Source organism: Poecilia mexicana, unplaced genomic scaffold (assembly GCF_051168715.1).
Source record: "Poecilia mexicana isolate PSO_F unplaced genomic scaffold, ASM5116871v1 scaffold_12, whole genome shotgun sequence".
NCBI lineage: Eukaryota > Metazoa > Chordata > Actinopteri > Cyprinodontiformes > Poeciliidae > Poecilia > Poecilia mexicana.
In genome coordinates, this window is record NW_028263381.1 from 9,102,721 (window position 1) to 9,120,672 (window position 17,952).

At 41.0% G+C, this 17,952-nt stretch overlaps 1 protein-coding gene across 1 annotated transcript in view; it reads left to right on the forward strand.

Moving 5' to 3' along the window:
* Positions 1–17,952, forward strand: part of pcsk5a (proprotein convertase subtilisin/kexin type 5a) — a 33,475-nt gene that overhangs the window by 11,585 nt on the left and 3,938 nt on the right. The window contains exons 16-33 of the mRNA XM_088010876.1: positions 176–260; positions 656–759; positions 887–1,025; positions 1,209–1,324; positions 1,648–1,750; positions 3,703–3,839; positions 4,616–4,816; positions 4,983–5,051; positions 5,203–5,245; positions 5,416–5,558; positions 7,890–8,090; positions 10,169–10,252; positions 10,338–10,536; positions 12,331–12,545; positions 12,858–13,100; positions 14,503–14,739; positions 14,817–14,988; positions 15,482–15,699. Coding sequence (XP_087867002.1) covers positions 176–260; positions 656–759; positions 887–1,025; positions 1,209–1,324; positions 1,648–1,750; positions 3,703–3,839; positions 4,616–4,816; positions 4,983–5,051; positions 5,203–5,245; positions 5,416–5,558; positions 7,890–8,090; positions 10,169–10,252; positions 10,338–10,536; positions 12,331–12,545; positions 12,858–13,100; positions 14,503–14,739; positions 14,817–14,988; positions 15,482–15,699 — 2,709 coding nt within the window. The remainder of the gene's footprint in view (positions 1–175; positions 261–655; positions 760–886; positions 1,026–1,208; positions 1,325–1,647; positions 1,751–3,702; positions 3,840–4,615; positions 4,817–4,982; positions 5,052–5,202; positions 5,246–5,415; positions 5,559–7,889; positions 8,091–10,168; positions 10,253–10,337; positions 10,537–12,330; positions 12,546–12,857; positions 13,101–14,502; positions 14,740–14,816; positions 14,989–15,481; positions 15,700–17,952) is intronic.

Here is a 17,952-nt window from a genome sequence, read left to right on the forward strand (position 1 = left end):
ATATTTACGAAGGACATCACTGGTTGAACTTTTCAGGCTTTCGTTGTTCATTCAGCAGAAATGAAGCATGCTAATAAACAGTCTGCTGCTGTAACTGTGCTTGAGAGGTGTGTGTGGGTGTGAGTATGGGTTGATTTCTGGTTCTGATGTCTATTGTTTTTTTTTCCCCCCACAGACACAGATCTGTGCAAGAAATGCAATGAAAACTGCTTGAAGTGCACCTCATACAGCATCTGCACGGAATGCAAACCAGGCACAAGGTGAAACAAATTCTCTGATGATGCTTGAATTAACTTCTCGGTAAACACGGCTCCCGCCGACGAGAATACTGATGCTCCCCGTGTAAACGCTCCAGGCTACAGTACTTTGTTGCTCGCCTGTTGCCCAAATGAGAGAAAATAATTTTGGATTTTGCTTAATCAATACTGGAAAGCATAAAGCTATCTGAAAAAAAAACAAAAAAAAAAAACATATTGCGTAGTTAGAAGTTTCCGGAATGCGGCGTTCACTGACTCAGTTCGGCGAGGACTTGTGGTGGCGTGCTGTGGGCTGGAGGAGCGAACCTGCGAATATGAAGGCGATGACTCACGTTTTGTGGTGTCACATGACTGGCTGAGTGTGTCACGGTGCCACATGCTCTCTCCGCCCTCTCCAGTCTGCAGGGGAACCGGTGCCAACGGAGCTGCGATGGCGGCTTCTACCACGACGCGCAGGAAGACGAATGCAGGCCCTGTGACAAGGCCTGCGCTACCTGCGCAGGTGAGAACGGCGTCAAGGCCTTACAGACGCAATCCGTGTCAAAATTAACACCATTTAAAAAAGAAATAATAAAAATTTGACATATTAGTCAATTTAAGAGCAATTTTTTCCCCTCTTGCGGCATCAGCGGCAGGTGTTGAGGCGTGCAGCCGTTGCGCAAAAGGTTTCTTGATGGAGGAGTGGAGGTGTGTGTCCTCCTGCAGCGCTGGCTTCTACGCCACAGAGCCAAGCCCAGAGATAGCGGATGGCCACAGGATATGTAGGAGGTGAGCTTTACTGGTGTGTGTTCAGGTGTGGGTGGTTTGTTTATTGGCTGATGGCAGGCTTTAATCTGGTGGTTGGCTCGCCTGCTTCGGCGCTCTGGGTTTGTTGTTGTTGCGCGCCTGCATGGAGTGTGGGAAGCTTATTTCCCTGCGTTTTGTGTTGAATTTCTGCGCCGTTCTCCTCAGGTGCGACTCCAGCTGTCTCACCTGTGCCGGGCCGAGTTGGCAGAACTGCAGCAGCTGTTCCAGCGGTCACCGCCTCCAGGAGGGAGTGTGTGTTGTCAACACTGAGTGCACAGATGGTCAGTCAACCATCTTCCCTCCTCTATTCCATGTTGGCCTCAATGCTCCTGGAAAATAAACCTTGTTGTATCCCCCCTCCCCCCCCTCTCGCTTTTCTGATGTTTTTAAGGCAATAATAATAATAAAGTCTGGTTAATTTAACACATTTGCAAACGCCACTGAGATTATGCAAAGTGTGGCGCCTTTTAAATATGTGTTTAAACGTGCAGCCATTGGGTCCTACGTGCCTCCCTCTCTGTTCTGCATCTGACATTAAGCCTTCCTCTATGCCTGAGACGTCTATTCATTTCTGAGTCAGCATGCTTCTGTTGCTGTCTGTCAGGAGAGTATCAGGACAGTGACGGGGCGTGTCGCGCTTGTGATGCAACGTGTCTGAAGTGCACAGGGCCGCGAAGAGAGGACTGCATCAGCTGTGGCTCTTCACGGTGAGTTACGCTAGGCTGTTTTAGATTCAGGGTCAAAGGGGAAAATGAATCCCTCCACCCACTTTATCTTAGAAGTAGATGCACGTTTCAAATGAACAACAAGCATACTTGCAAATACTTAAAACTACATCAGATTTCAATAGTTTATAGCAGGAAAATCCAGATATGGTTTTTTTTTTTATGGGTGAAATACAATAGATATTTTAACACAGCAGCAGCCCCTCTATGATAATTATCCCTGCTATCCCACCTGTAAACAAAATATCCAAAATGTCAATTTTGCTCTAGTAACACAATCTGACACTAGGCTAGCCAGAACTTCTAAGGTTTTTTCTGGGTGAGGATGTTCTCCCTGTGCATTTGTGGATTCTCTCCAGGTACTCCAGTTTCCTCCCACAGTCCAAAAACCAGAGTGAAAATTCAAGTGTTTTTTATTCCACCTTACTTTCCATATGCGCATAATTAATATGTTCAAATGAGAGTATTCTTTTTTTTGTTCCAAGAGCTTTGAACCTACTTATGCTTTTTATTCAGGATAGACTCAATTTATGGTAATATTTAAACAGCTTTTTTCAGGGTCAACAAAACGAAAAGTTAAGACAAGTAACAAACTGGGATCCACTTCTTGATCGTGTATATCTGTCCCCTTTCTTTACACATAATATAAAATGAAATTATAGTAATAGATTAATTGTAAAAGCAGATAGTATTATATTGTAATAGGTTGTTTATTGTTACTGTATCTATTGTAAAAGAGGGAATGAGTGCAGAAGTGGGTGCAGGTAATAAAAAAAAAGTCCCTTTCACAAGATTCTGCAGGTTGAGACTTGCCTTAAGTTTTCGTCACCTCCTGGGTGAAAGGACCGAGTCTCTGCATGTTTACAACAGAACTGTTCTGTGGACCAGGCTAAAGAAAAGCAGATGAATGAAACATCAGCCTAATGCAGAGGTTCCCAAACTGTGGGGCACGCCCACTAGTGGGGTGCCATGCTCCCCCCCCCACACACACACACATACACACACACACACACAAACACATAGTTCAGCCCAACAGCTATTTGTAAGCCATAGGGGGGGCCCAGAAATAGTTTGGAAACCACTGGGGGTCCTAGGAGAAAACGTTTGGGAACCACTGGCCTAATGCATCCTGTACAGCCATAACAATGGCAAGATGGCAATTTTCAGTTTATGTATTTAAACAGAATCAGGATTTTTTTATTTTTTTTTGAAAGAGTAACATCATCCTTGTAGTGGCCACAATTAAAAATACAGCACAAATTGTGCTGCTTGTCTCTCTGACTTTCCCTTGTTTTGCTTCCTGACAATTAAAGGAGTAAATATGTAAATTAAAGCAGCTTCAATGGGAGCCGTATTAAAGTGAAGTTTATTAGATCAAACATAACAAGGCAGAGTCAAACAGATAGAAGTAAGCTAGCAGTGGACTCGTTATAAGTGCTGTGTGATGATGTCATAATTGGCACAATGATTGTGATGACTTCATGACCTCTCTCTTTAAAAACCTCCTTTCATACAAAGATGATTAAATAAACAGGAACTGAATTAGTTTGGATTGTTAAGGAGATGAAAAATAAACATGAAATAATTCAGCTTTAAATGCTGCAACCTGAAATTACAGCTAATTATTATGAAAACATGCATTAGCGGCCATCATATTATTCACGTAATCATAATCAGTGAACATTATTGGATATCAACAGGTTACTTAAACTTCAAATAATTACCTCATGCTACATTTCATTTCAGCTACTTTATACTGTAAATGTCTTTTTCTCCCTCATCCTTCTTAACGCACTCGGTTACATCTGTGTAAATGTTCCATATGGTGCATGCTGGGATGTAAATGAGCTCAGCTCATTAACAAAGACATAATTTATGTGTGTTGTTTTGTCTTTTTTTTTTTTTTTTTTTTTTTTGCCCTTCGCTGGCTGCAGAGCTTTGGAAGAGGGGCGCTGCGTGGCCGAATGTGCAAAGGGCAAGTACCGCTCAGGTGGACAGTGTCACCTGTGTGACCACACATGTGCCACATGTAAGGATGCAGGGCCTGCCAACTGCACCAGCTGTGACACAGGTAGGAGACGAGACAAGAAAACCGTTCTGTGTCGGCATGTGTGCTGAACAGATGGCTGACAAATTGAAAAAAAAAAAAAAAAAAAATCCCTGGCCTCTGTGTAGTATTTGTTTTAGCCTTTGCTGGCACAGTTAGATTCCAGTTGTCTCCGTAGAGCAGGGGTGTCAAACTCATTTTCATTTTGGGCCGCATCAAAAATCAGAATTCTGGTTGTGCCAGAATATATTGATAAAACCAATTAAACTGTAAAAATATCAATAAATAGCTGTTCGTCCGGGATTTTGTGATTGTTTTAGTTTTCGTTTTTTGCAATCAAAACTACAGATTTTGTGGTGAACATTTAGAAAAGTTCGTAAGGAATCTTGACAATATTTGCGGTAATCTATGATGTTAAATGTGACTCTTTATCACTCGCCGTATCAGTTACGGATTCAGTGTTTTTGACCAATTTTGAGAAAATTTGCAGTAAAATCAGAACAAAAAAAATTGGAAATTTGTTGACTGTGTGTGAATTTTGCCGATTTGTGAAAAACTGGAAGGACTTATTGATGTAATTTGGAGACTAGAGGGCCACATAAAAAGCTACGCCAGGCCATATTTGGCCCCCGGGCATTGAGTTTGACACATGTGCGTTAGAGGAAGGGATCACTCCAAATTTATACGTAGCTGTTCTGATTGATCACCTAAGACACCAAATATGACTGGGGAATTTAATTAAATCAACATTTCATTCACTAATGTATTTTGAAAGGCTTTTTCTTTTACTTTTTCTTTAGATAAATTTGGAGTGGAACGTTACCTGCATCAAGGTCAGTGTCTGGACGCCTGTCCTGAGACCTTTTACCACACAAGTAAGAGAACCTGCCAGCCCTGTTCGGAAAACTGTCGGCTCTGCTCCAGCCCAAACCACTGCTTGCAGTGCAACTCCTCCTTCTACGTGTCTGATGGGCGGTGTGTGAAGCTGGAGTGTGGAGAAGGTAGAGAAGGTCACTCCATTATTTATGAGGCAGCTCTCTAGACGTCTGATCTGTGACCTTGGATCACGTAGTGTCCACCCCTCAGTTCTTTCTCAGCCTTCTGCTCTGATTGTTTTTTTGTTTTTTTCCCCCTTCCTGTCACTTTGTCTGCTGCCCGTGCTCTCAGGGGAGGTGGAGGATCCAGATTACGAAGAATGCATGCCCTGCGAGGAAGGCTGCAGGAAGTGTGTCCTGTGTAAGTCACAGTCCAGTAGCAATGGTCATGTTGGGTTTTTTTTAAAACCTACAGAAGGCGAAGCTGCCGTGTCAATCTATGCAGACCCAAGTGCACAGGGTTTCATTTCATACGGTTCGGAGGGCTGAGTTTTTTCCTGTGCTTTCAACAGATAACCCCAGGCACTGTCTGTCCTGCATTGAGGGCTTTTACAAGTAAGGCAGTGTGCCTCGCTGTTGCCGCGTGTGATCTCACCTCTGTTCTTTAGTCTGCCTTTCATTTCGCCTCTTTACCTGACCGAAAATGGCTTATTTTCGGCTGCGAGGGCTGAGTGGGTTTCTATGTTCTCATGACTGCATGTATTGACTGTTGCTTTTAATATCAGCTTTCAGGACGGCTGCTACAAAAACTGCCCGGCAAAGACGTACAGCGTGGAGGAGGAGATGACCTGCGCTCCATGCGAAGACAACTGCATGAGCTGCGATGAGCACGAGTGCTACTGGTGTGAGACAGACCTGTTATTATCAGGTAAGGCTTAAAATAGAAAAGATGTAGAATAATACCAGGCCTTGCCATGTGAAAAAACATCTCATTCCCACTCCTAAGTATGAGAATGAATCTTTGCGGCTGTAGGTTTGTTTCTCTTGCGCCACCTCTTAGCTGTGAGCATAGGATTGTAATCTTTATGAAATATGAGATTAAAAAACTAAAACTAAAAAGAATAATCTGGTGGCTTCAACGAGAAGACTGAAACCAGTGGCCATCATCGGGTTTTTTCATCAAATATTAACCTACAACTTTCACCCGAGTCAACAAAAAACAGGTGCACCAGACAAAAATCCAGCATGATTGTTTATTGTGCAAACGTGCACAGAGGATGTAAGTGTCGTTACAAACATTGAGACGAAGCACAGCAGGCTACATGGAAGGGAGTAACAGTGTTAACAAAAACAAATGCACTCTTTCCCTACTTAGAGATTTTCATCTCGGTGGAGATGCCCACAGTGTTATAGTTACCATCATGGTGGCAAAATGAATGTCAAAGGAAGACAGCTGGAAACGCATCTGAAGTGTTTTATAAGATATACTCTTTCTACAAATACACAATCATGCCCACAGTAAGACCGTATATTTATGAGAAATGAAGAGTTCCTTTTTCAAATTGGCATCTTGAATTTCACAAATTTTTCTTTGCTGGTTACCTACCAATGATACGTCGTCCGTTTCATTAAATCACACTGGATTATGGGCTAATATTATTATGCATATTTTAACTCTGAACAAAATAAATTTTGTAATAAATCACTATATTGAGCATCTACACATTTTTGGCTACAATTTCCCCAGATACTATTTAGCCACCACTTTGGGTCGTCTCTGACTGAAACGTGCTACATAAATAAAGTTTCCTTTCATGAGGATGTGTCTCTGATCATTTCTTTATCACTTTCATATTGGGTCAATCCTGTTTCCTGTCTGTTTTAACTTTCTCCTTATGTTTTCAGTTTTAATTCATTTCTATAATTGTAACTCACATCCCAAAACATTTTGATTGCTAATCCCACATGCTGTCGTCATTCCAGTGTCATTTCTGTGTTTCTCTGGCTGTGAGTCCAAAATTGCAAGTTCATTGTTGCAAGTTTTTCATGACCTTTAGCTGAGGTCCTCATGGCTCACTTTCACTTCACTGACTTGGAACTCTTTCCTGTTTGTATTATATTTATTATTTACATTTTGTTGACGCCGTCATGTCACAAATGGCACCAATAGTCAGCATTCTATAAATTCTTCATTTAGAAGTTTTGCGTTTCCTGGGCGAGGCAACTAAATGAGATGTTTCGTAAGTAGCGTTTAACATTGAGGAAGAGCGCCTCGTCCTCTGTGGTATCTTTGTTATGTGATGAGGACGGAGTGGGACTTTTCAGGAACACGGATAAAAAAAAAAAAGTTTGGAGACGTAATTAAAATTTCAAATGCCCTCAGAGCTGCTGGAAGAATTTCACAAGGACTGCAGAGTGAAAATGGAATTTATTTATTTATTTTTTAACTACTGGGTGGCTTATAATTTCCTGTTTATAAAAAAAAAATGATGCTGTGGAACCATAAGCCCTAGTGAGAGTATGATACATTTTAAAGCACACAAGGTCGTCACCGTTCTAAATGAGATGCTTGAATTCCAATGTGGAGAAAAGATCCCTGGTTTTATTTATTTATCGATATACAAGTCTTTCCTCTCTTATATATTTTCTTATGTAAACATGATGTTGTGCTTTGGGAGATTAGCAGACACTTTCATCACACATAAAAATCTATTTCACAATAATTAACAAAACAGGAAAAATTAATACTCCTATTCAGACAGATACGGCTCTGCACTGTGGTGTTGAAAATTGAATTAGACTGTTAAATGTCATTTCAGTGTCTTTTAAATTAGATATTAATATCATAGTTGTTCAAGTCTACCAATCATTGTGTTTAGTTTCCGGGGGGGCGGGGAGGTTGTTGTTTTTTGAAGGATGTTTTTTCTTTGCAATTTTTTTTTTTTTTTTTTTACATTTCTTTGAAAACAAATCCCCAAATTTTTCTGATTAGTTTTGAAAATTGTGCTGTTTTTTTTCTTCGAGTCCATAATTACTTTCTATTTTGCATTGACAAATCCTTACAAAACACATTGAAATTTATGTTTAAAATATGGCAATTATGTAAAAAGTCTCAATTCTGTAAAATCATAAATTAATTTCTTTTTTGACTGGAAGCATCCCAAAAATCCGAAATTATGATTTTTATTTTTTTTTTCTGGAATGGGCTACATGCAGCTCTTGTCTCACAAAGTACAATCTTCTCACCCTCTCTTGCCAGAGGGGCAGTGTGTCTCGGTGTGTCCTGATGGTTTCTACGGCAATGAAGACCTTAACGAGTGTGAAGAGTGTCACCCGGACTGCGCCACGTGTAGCGGCCCGGAGAACGGAGACTGTCTCTCGTGTGAAGAGGGGAGGAAGCTCGCAAACGGGGAGTGCGTGCCGGAACGCGAGGTCTGTCCCATTAAGACCTTTCTCAACGGTGAGACTAATAACTTATATTCCGCTAATCCGACTGTCTGCTCTTAATGAAGCAGGGATTTGGCCACTTTCAGAGGGGCAGGAATGAAATAGCGGAGGGTAATTGGTCTGTGTGCCACCGTCCCTGAACCCCGTACCACCGTACGGACTCGGAACAGAACAAATGTCGAACAGATGGACTTTATAATAATTGACTGTATATGCTGCACATTTTGTTCCCTCCATAGAGAACTTTGAAACAACAGAAAAATGAGTGTGAGGCGGGCACTCTTAATTATAAGAGCTTTAATAACTCTGACAAAACTGCACAGGTAACTTAAAGGTTAAAAATACAGTTCTGATTAAAAAGAAAAGTTGACTTACACTCAGCATGGCAATGAATGTCTTATTTTATTTCATTTATTCTAATACTTCTTTTAAATTAGCAAATTTCTTGTTGCAGAATAAAAATGCTCTTTAAAAAAAGAGTGATACATTTTATCGTTTGGCTACAGTAATAAAAAAATATCCTTGGAGGAGTCAAAGTTTTACACTTAAAAAGAGGGTAGCAATCTTTCAAGCATGGTAGTGGTAGCATCATGATATGGGGCTATTTGATTCCAGCGATACAAGCAGCAGGAGAACTATTTCCAAATTCTCCGACTTCATCTCAGCTCAGCATTTTACACTTGGACGCAGTGAAGAGGTAGTGGGTGTAGAGAACAAAAATTCATCCAAAATGATGGCAGAGGCAGAGCAGAAACACAAAGATGCTTAATAATACAAAAAGAAAACAAAGTCCAAGGTCCAAATATCCATAAACATAAGAATGTGGTCATAAAACTAAATTAATCTAAATACAAGCCAGGAATGTGGAGGGACGGCGATGACAGACTAGAGCAGTATGGAGCAGATGAGCCAGCTGTCACTTAAGAACCAACGTGAAATACACCAAAGAGATATGATGAGTGGAACAAGAAGCAGATGGGATAAATGAGCTGTGGAAGCAGCTGAGAGTGCAATCAGAGAACAAAGACAGAGAGAATAAAATAACACAAATTGCAGAAGAAAACAGGAAGTAAAGAAAACACAAAAAAGAAAAGGCCAGCCTTTCCAACACAAAACAGGAAGCTATGGATAGGAAACTAATGACAACTCTACATGCAACATATTTATCTCCTAAATCACAATAGAGTCCAAAGCATGAGAGTTGAGTGTTCCTGAATGGATAAGATACACTAGAATGGGCCTAACCTGAACCATAACATTCAGGGACTATCTTTAAATGCAAGTTAGGAACCAGGAACTCACATAATTTTACTGATCTGCACCAATTTTGCCAAGAATAGTGGTCAAGTCCAATCATATTTATGCCAAGAGACTTCAAAGAGTGTGGTCAAGCTAGTGAGGGAAATATAACCTCATTCACACAAGACGCGTTTTGTGTGTGTATGTGTGACCATGCTTGGATTTCCAAAAATCAGCGATAAATTCAAACTTCCGCATCCGAGGCTTCCTTTTGAAATTGATGAAAGTGTATTGTGTTGGATTCCACTCCATAAAAATGTATGTATGAATGCATTTTATAGCCCAAGGTTTTCTTTGAATAAAACCTTATAGCCCATTTTTTTGAGCTTACCAAGGTAAGCACAAAAAATGAAGTTTGTCTGATGCTTTGCATTTATGTTCTTTACCAATGTGGAGGAAGGTGTCACCTTGTGCCTGATATGAACTCAGTGCTTAAGTGAGGTACTTTCAACATGGTGTTGCCTTGGAAAAACTGATTTTCAACAGAGTAATAGACCCTTTACCAATTAAAAACTGTATCTTAAACATAAAGCTACAGAAGGTTATGCCTTAACACATAATAGTTGAGTTTGTCATTGTTTAAAATTAATCTAAGATGTTACATAATAAATATGACAATCTGTTTCATGCCTAAATTGTGTGAGTTTCTTTTCTGTTGACAGTCATTTTCCTAAAGCCACATTAAGTTGCTATGACGGTCCTGGATCAGGACTCGGCTTCCTCTTGTTTTCTAACAAAAAGTCACTTCATTACGAGTGTACCGCCGTAATCTCTGCTTTGTTTTCCCTTCAGATTATGGGGTATGTGAAGACTGTCACCCATCCTGTGAATTCTGCTCCGGACCGGAGAAAGACCAGTGCACCAAATGTGGGAAAGGTCTGTCAATCACCTCTCGGTGCCGCGTCTGCAGGTTTACGTTTTAACCGTTGCGACACGTTACATCCAGCTCTTTTTGCTGCAGGGAGATTTCTGACCATGCAGCAGACATGTGTGTCGAAGTGTTCTGCGGGTTTCTTCGCCAGCCAACTGAGCGGCGTGTGCGAGGCCTGCCCTCAGGGCTGCTCGCTGTGCGCCGACGCTCGGCGCTGCAGCCGCTGTCAGAGCTCGCGCCGGGCTCCGCTGTTCCTGCAGAACGGACAGTGTGTTACAGAGTGTGTCAGGTCAGGAATGTGTCCTGTTGCTGCTTAATTTCTGACTCATTTAACTGCGCTCACAATTATCGCTCTAGCTCTGCTTGACAGCTGATGTTTATCCGTTTGTAAAAAAAAAAAAAATTAAGTTTGCAGGAAGTAATATGGTGTATTTACATCAGAATCGATATTTAATTCACGTGTGCAGACATATTTTTTTGTCATTTTTTTCTCCCTATCTTATCGGTCCTTAAACTGTGATGTTCCCAGACATAGACATAGTTCCCAGCGCTCCATTAGCACTGACAGGTCTGGTTTAGACATGCAGCTCTTATCATATTCAAATTCTACCACATTTCCACACACAGTCAGGCTCGTGTTTGACTTGATAAATTATTAGTTGTCTTCTTTATTGAAGAGCTGTGGGAGTAAATGGTGCACGTCCATTTGCTTGTGTAGCCCAGGAGCACTTAAGACAGATTCTTTGATCTTTTCATATGCAATAGAAGTCAAATAGTATAATAAATGAAACCAAAACACAACAATTTATGGGTGTAGCTTCATTCTCCTCAACACATGTTATTTTCCAGGCGTTTTCATTGAGTTAAGGATGATGCTGAAGAGATATAATTTTGCTGATGCAGGAGAATAAACACAGTCGGAATATAAATTGTCTCGTAGAAGTACTCAAACGCACTTTCGTCTCGTTATCGTTACAGACTTCGTTGACTTTTATTAGGATTTCACACCAATGCGTAAACGTGGAAAATTGCGAAGTGGAAGCAGAATGATAAACAGTTTGCAACTTTTTTTGCTTGTTTTTTTTACAAAAAAGAAAAAAGAAAAGTGTAGAACACATTTGTTTTCAATCCCCTTTATTCCAAAACAGCTAAAACAATCCAGTACATTAAATTACTTTAAGCAGTCACCTAATTTACTTATACATCCAGCTGTTCTGTGAAGTAATAAGAGGCTTTTTTTAGAGGATTATGAAGACAAAAGAACACAGAAGCAAATTTGCAGAGATGTTAAAAGCAGAATTGTATCATAAATCAGCATCCAATTCTTTAAACATCTCAAGATGCCATGTGGCAGAATTTCAAACCAACCAAGACACAAAAGGGGAGATCAGTAACTATGGAAACAGCCAAGAGTTTTGTGTAAAGATCCAGACTGCAGGTTTGTTTGGTCAGATTTGTTTCTGACATACTAAGCCGTGGTGTGGTGCCCAGAAGAAAGTCGTGGTTGACCGTGTTCATCAAGACAGAAACCCTGAATGTACAGCAAAGACCACAGCAGAATGGTTTGAATCAACACATAAGTGTGTGTGTGTGTGTGTGTGTGTGTGCGTGTGTGTGTGTGTGTGTGTGTATATATATATATATATATATATATATATATATATATATGTATTCATGTGTTAGAATAGTCCATACCAGAGAATCTGTGGCAGCTTAAATATTACTGCTCACACTCTGTTAATCTAATCTGACTAAGCTTTAAGTATTTTACAAAAAAAAGAAGCAAAAATGTACATTTCCAGATTCGCAAAACTGGTAGAGACAAACAGCAAAAGACCTGCAGAAGAAGGTGGTTCTGCAAAGCAGAGGCTCAGGGAGGCTGCATTTTTAGAACGTTTTGGAAAACAACGCATCATCCTTTTTATTTCACAGGGACGCACTCTTTCATGGGTCTGTCACATAAAATTTCAATATAATGAGTGTACCTCTCCAAAACACATAATAAAAATCAATGTGATTTTCTTATTATTTATTTTATTTTTTTTCACCATCGGCCCACTGACATCCGTCTAAATCTCTGCAGGGGTTATTCTGCAGGCCAGCTGTGTCTCAGCTGTGCGGCTGGTTGTGCGTCCTGTGAGAAAAATGCCACTCACTGCCTGACCTGCGACGAGCCTCTCCTCCTGCATGATCACCAGTGTGTGGAGGAGTGTCCTCCATCACACGTTGTCCAGGGCAAGGAGTGCCGTCGCTGCCCACCCGCCTGTCAGGACTGTGACCCCCTTGGACAATGCACAGGTGTGGAAACATGACATTAATTTGTAGGAACTCATTTTTAACTTTAGCTTTTATAGGGCTAGAAAGTAAAGTTTCAGATTTTGTTCATAAGTTTTTTTTTTTTTTTTTTTTGGACCCTTTTTTATCTAATAAAATCAAAATATACTGATGTCCTTTTTTCGTCTTAAAAAATATGAAAAAAGGACATTTTTTTTCATGTGTGACAGATGATGATGTTTCTTCAACTTGCTCTCTCTTAAAAAAAAAAAAATATCAGACATGTAATTTTTGCTCACGGATTTATTTGGAAAGTCATCCTCTTTTTTTTTGCAGGCTGCGAGGAGTACCACTTTCTCCACGAAGGCCAATGTGTGCCGGAGTGCCCAGAGAGGTACTTTGAGGACGACGAAGCAGGGGAGTGTCTGCGTTGTCACGCCGACTGTGCTCTCTGCGATGGCCCCGACAGCAATGACTGCGATGCCTGCGTCGACCCGGAGGCCGTCCTGCACAATGGGGGCTGTCTGGCACCTTGCCCCTCGGACACGTACAGGAATGCAGTTACAGGAGAGTGCATAGGTAAGTCGATGCAAAACATCGCGTCGCACATTTGCGCAAAAGGCTTTTTAGGAGAGAGGACTTCAAATGGATGCATTTGCAGGAAAATCTCCTCGTCTAATTAACATTTTTGCTGCGACTCAAAGTACGCCAAAGTCATTTGTCACCTCTGCAACTGAGTTTTCTGCCCGAAGTGCACCCTTCATGCATACCCTCAATTATATTCTCTACTTTGCCTCAGTGTGTTTCTCGACGATGGCTCAGACTAAAATAGCAACCCTTTTCCGACGGTTAACAGGCAGCTGTCAAACGTTGGAACTGCATAGTGATACCACTGACAGTTCCCTGGAGGAAGACACACCGCTCTGGCTTTGTTTTTGTTTTCTTTTTTTTTTTTTCAAAAAAACACAGAGGATGGTGTATACCTGAAAGGAAAAAAAATGTAGGCAATGCCTACTTTAGTTGCTACTGAAAGGATCTGCCAGTAGGAATATATTTAAAGGGAAAAGCACTGCTGTGCTGCGAAACTGCTATGATACAGAATATATTGCACACAGAGGGTATTTTTAAACCACGACCAGTAAAAATTGTCGGGTGAGTTGTGTAGTAAATAAGTACGCAGCGCCTTGAAAAAGTATCCCTTAAACCTCGTCAAATTCGGTCTCTTTCGGAATCACAATCTCCATTTTAATTTACAGAGATTTTATGTGAATGAACTTGTTTTCTTTCAGGATTGATCTGTGTTTAGCCCTGGCCATCTGCCCTTTACTTTTCCTGTCGCTGCTAAACTAAACATACCTACATGAAGCTGTAATCACCATGTTTTACTGTGGGGTTGTGTGTTTAGGGTGACAGTTTGTTGCTAGTTTCTTCTTGTCCCTACTATCTTTAGGTTGTCAGCCAGTGCCATGCTCTGTCTAATTTTGAATAAAAGATTGGAGATATTGTTTTGAAACCTGTTTAAAATGTCTCCACAAATTTATCCCTTAACTTTCTGGGGTGTTACTTCATAGTGTGAATAAAAGTGTTCAGATTATATTTTTTAAATAACATATTTCTGAACAGCAAGCGATGTGTTTTGCTTCAAGTTCACAGCTCTGCACTGCTTTGTTGTGGTTTGCGTGTGCAGCAGAGGTGGCGGTCGGCCCGTATGTTATTGGCACTCGACACGTCCATCTGGGTTTTGATTCCACACCTGTTATTAAAAAAAAAAAAAACCACAGTCTCACAAAATCCTTTTAGAAAATACCAGTGAAAAACATTGACGTTTGTATTTGTAAGATGACAGAATGCTGAAAACCTTCGAATATTGAATTCTGACTGTAAATCCCCTTCATATGTAAGGCTTTACATACCCCGTCGTAGTTGCCATATGGACTGACGACGTCCTTTGATTGAGTAATTATTACTTTCATATTCCCAGACTGTGACGCATCATGCCTCACATGTTTTGGGCCCCACATGGGTTCCTGCACCAGCTGCAGGACGGGTCAAAGGCTGGACGGCTACAACCGCTGTCTCCCATTGGCCAACAAGTGTTCGCCTCGCCAGTACGCAGACGAGGACGGGGAATGCCATCCTTGCCATAAATACTGCTACAGGTGTTCAGGTCCAACCGAAACCCACTGCTTGAGCTGTAATCAGGGACACCTCCTGTTCAGTGAGTCCAGTTTGATTTGAGTTCATTCACAGAGGTCTAGCGCTTTTGCAATATGTGTATGTGTGTGTCGGTTGCAGATGGCACCTGTGTGGACGAATGCCAAACGGGCTACTACGAGGAGGAGTCGAAATGCAAGCCATGCCACGATTCCTGTCAGTCCTGTGTCGGAAAGCAGAGCCACCAGTGCCTCACCTGCAAAGCCCACCTGTTCCGAGAGGTCAAGGAGTGTGTGAAGACGTGCCAGCACGGGTAGCTGAACCCGCTCACTGTCGTGCTGCACTGCTCGTTCGTTAGCGTCGTTCTTAATAAACGATCAGCCCGGACGCGAAATGTCATTGTGGACGCTAAAAGATCACCAGACAGGTTTCTTTAATTGCATTCTAATTTAGTTTGGGATTTAAATGCTCCTTTATGAGGCCCGGCGCAGTAACTGAGAGGGACAAAATTAATGTGGCGGAAAATTGATGTGCAGTTAAATACCCAAGTGAAAGCAAACAGGATACGGAGGCTACATACCATCAGAGATGCGCGCGGACGACGCTACAGCCCTCATCAATGACTTGAGGATTTTCATTATGACTGCATTCCCTCTGTTGTTTGTTTTTCCTTGTCATATCTTGGTTGCGCTGGATGAGTCTAACTATATGTGAGGCTGTGAAAGGGAATTTCCCGTGGGAAAGCTCTAACCTCATTTCATTTAATTGAATCTAATCTATCATAACTTTCGCCATCTGTCCTCCAGTCACTATGGAAACCCTGACTCAAAGATTTGTGAGAAGTGCGACCCGAGTTGCAGCGAGTGCATTAAGGGCGGCGAGGACGGCTGCCAGAGCTGCGCTCCTGGCCTCGTCTACCTGCGGAAAGAAGGCCGCTGCCTGCCGTCGTGTCCTCTGGGTTACCATCACGACGCTGCACACAGGACCTGCGAACCCTGCAACGCTGGCTGCAGAGCATGCTCTGGTACATGCATCTATTTTAAAGTCTTTTTGTTAAGTAATATTACAAAAAAAAACATTTAGAATACTTTATCATTCTCAGTGGCCTCCAAATGGGAAATTGTTAGTTTAGTGAAGTCCCACATGTCAAGGGCGTCTTATTTGGACACACTAATGTAAACCAAAACCTAATCTAATGGTTTGATTGGTATGCGGCTCTTTTTAATTTCCCTACAGTATGTCATAGTAAATAATTAATATAGTGGAACCAGACATCTGGCCATTTCTATTGTCTTTTACACCTCTGCCACCGACTTTTAACTTCTGAAATCAGGAAGCTCTTGCTAATTGGAGCAACCATTTCATTACCTTTATAGTAAAGGTTGGATATAAATATACAGTTGAACCTCAAATGTTCTGAGTTGAGCATGCTAATTTGTTGAAGCACTGCTGTGAATATTTTCATTTTCACAAGAATTCATGTAGAAAATAGATCATGTCTAAACAGTCCATCCAGTCATTCATCCAGATCCATCCACCTACAGTTTGAATTTGGGAAAAGTGTGTTGTCCTTAAGCGAAAGTTAGAAAGAAAATAAAAATCTCTCCTGAAACATTCCCGTGAGCGATTTTTAGGAGAGGCTTTTCTGTAAAAATTAAAATGCCTTTTTTTGGGCCCAGGTGTTAATGGAGATTGGCATCCAGAATTCCCCACTGAATCAAACAGATGAAAAACTCAGTAAAGAATAGAAAACAGAACATGTTTGTTTTTTTTTTTTTTCCCCAACCATTAAAACTGAGCTTTGTACATAAGCTGACAGACGAATTGCTGTCAGACTAAAGCCAATTATAACCACCGGAGGCATAAATTTGCCTTCCCCACTTTTTTAGGGAGACCAGGCCAATTTTAACTTCTTCGAACTTCAAAACTAGTCTGTTTTTATAACAACAAACTGGTCTGCACCTCGTTTTACCCTCGTTTTTAACATAATTCAACCATGGGCAAAATGGCTATTAAAGTTTCCAGATTAAGCAAAAGGAGCAACTGAAAGCACAAAAGAACGAAAATTGGCATTAGAGCATAAAGATATGGTGAAAAGCATTAGGTCAAAGTCTCTCCACTTGTGTTTCTCGCTCTGCTCCTCCTCTGCTTTGCGTTTGGATGGTTGTTCTGTCTGCACTCACACTTCACCTGATTTCCTCTGTTTTAAATGGTCATTCCTCCTGGTGATCAGAAAGGAGACAAAATCATACTCGGTATATTCTTTGACAATTTGTGGACAGTTCATCGCTACCGGCTTTCAGAGATGCACGTGTGCTTCACAGCCGGAGGTTCTGAGCTGAAGACGCTCCACAGCAGGAAGCAGGAAGGATGCAAAAAAAAAAACAACAAAAAAAAAAAAAAAGATTTGTTGTGAAAATATTCTTTCAACTCCAAACGTTAAAAAAAAACTTAAAAAGAATTGGCGATATAATTCTTGTACTATCATCTGATAATCTAGCTTTGCTAAGTCTGGAGGAAGCAACAAAAAGAGGCCAGCAGGTTTTAATTTTTAATTTAACTTCGAGTCACTGTAAGTTATCTGCAGATTATTTTTTACATTCACATGTTGATAGACTCGCCAGAGTTCTAGACACTTAAGTCCTGAAAGATAAGCTGGAAAAAGTATTTCTGCAAAAGTTTCTAAGTAAGGATCTAAACTTGACCAAATTCTTTTGTGGTCACCTTGAAGGTAATCTGCAAGTGGAAGCACAACAAACCCAAAACCTACAAGATCTAAGATCCTCTGTTACAATCTGAGTAACAAAGGATCTTTGTTACAAGTTGTACCTTTTAACTTGTATTTAGGTTTTCTGACTTTTAATATCATTGCATCTATCTGAGAAAAATACCAGCCCTGAAAGCCTAGTATATATTTCTATATATTTCTTTCTTTCTTTATCCTACGTGTGGTCACATTTACAGCGTTTCCCCGTTTTCAGCCCTTATCTGTCATATCACACTGCTACTTGTCCAGCTGCACTGGTTCCCCATCAACTCTTGAGTACAATTTAAGATCGTAGCTGTCATTTAAAAGGGCTCCCAGTGCTCATGTCCCTAAGGCAATGTGACCAATGCCTGCTGGTTGTGCCGAGACTGAAAATTAAAGGCGACACAACCTTCTCAGCAGTCGCCCCAGGACTCTGGAAACCTCTCCCCCTTTAGCTCCAGGCAACTGGATTCTATCGAGCATTTAAAAAGCTACTTATTCAGATTTTCTTTTACAATTGCTTCACAT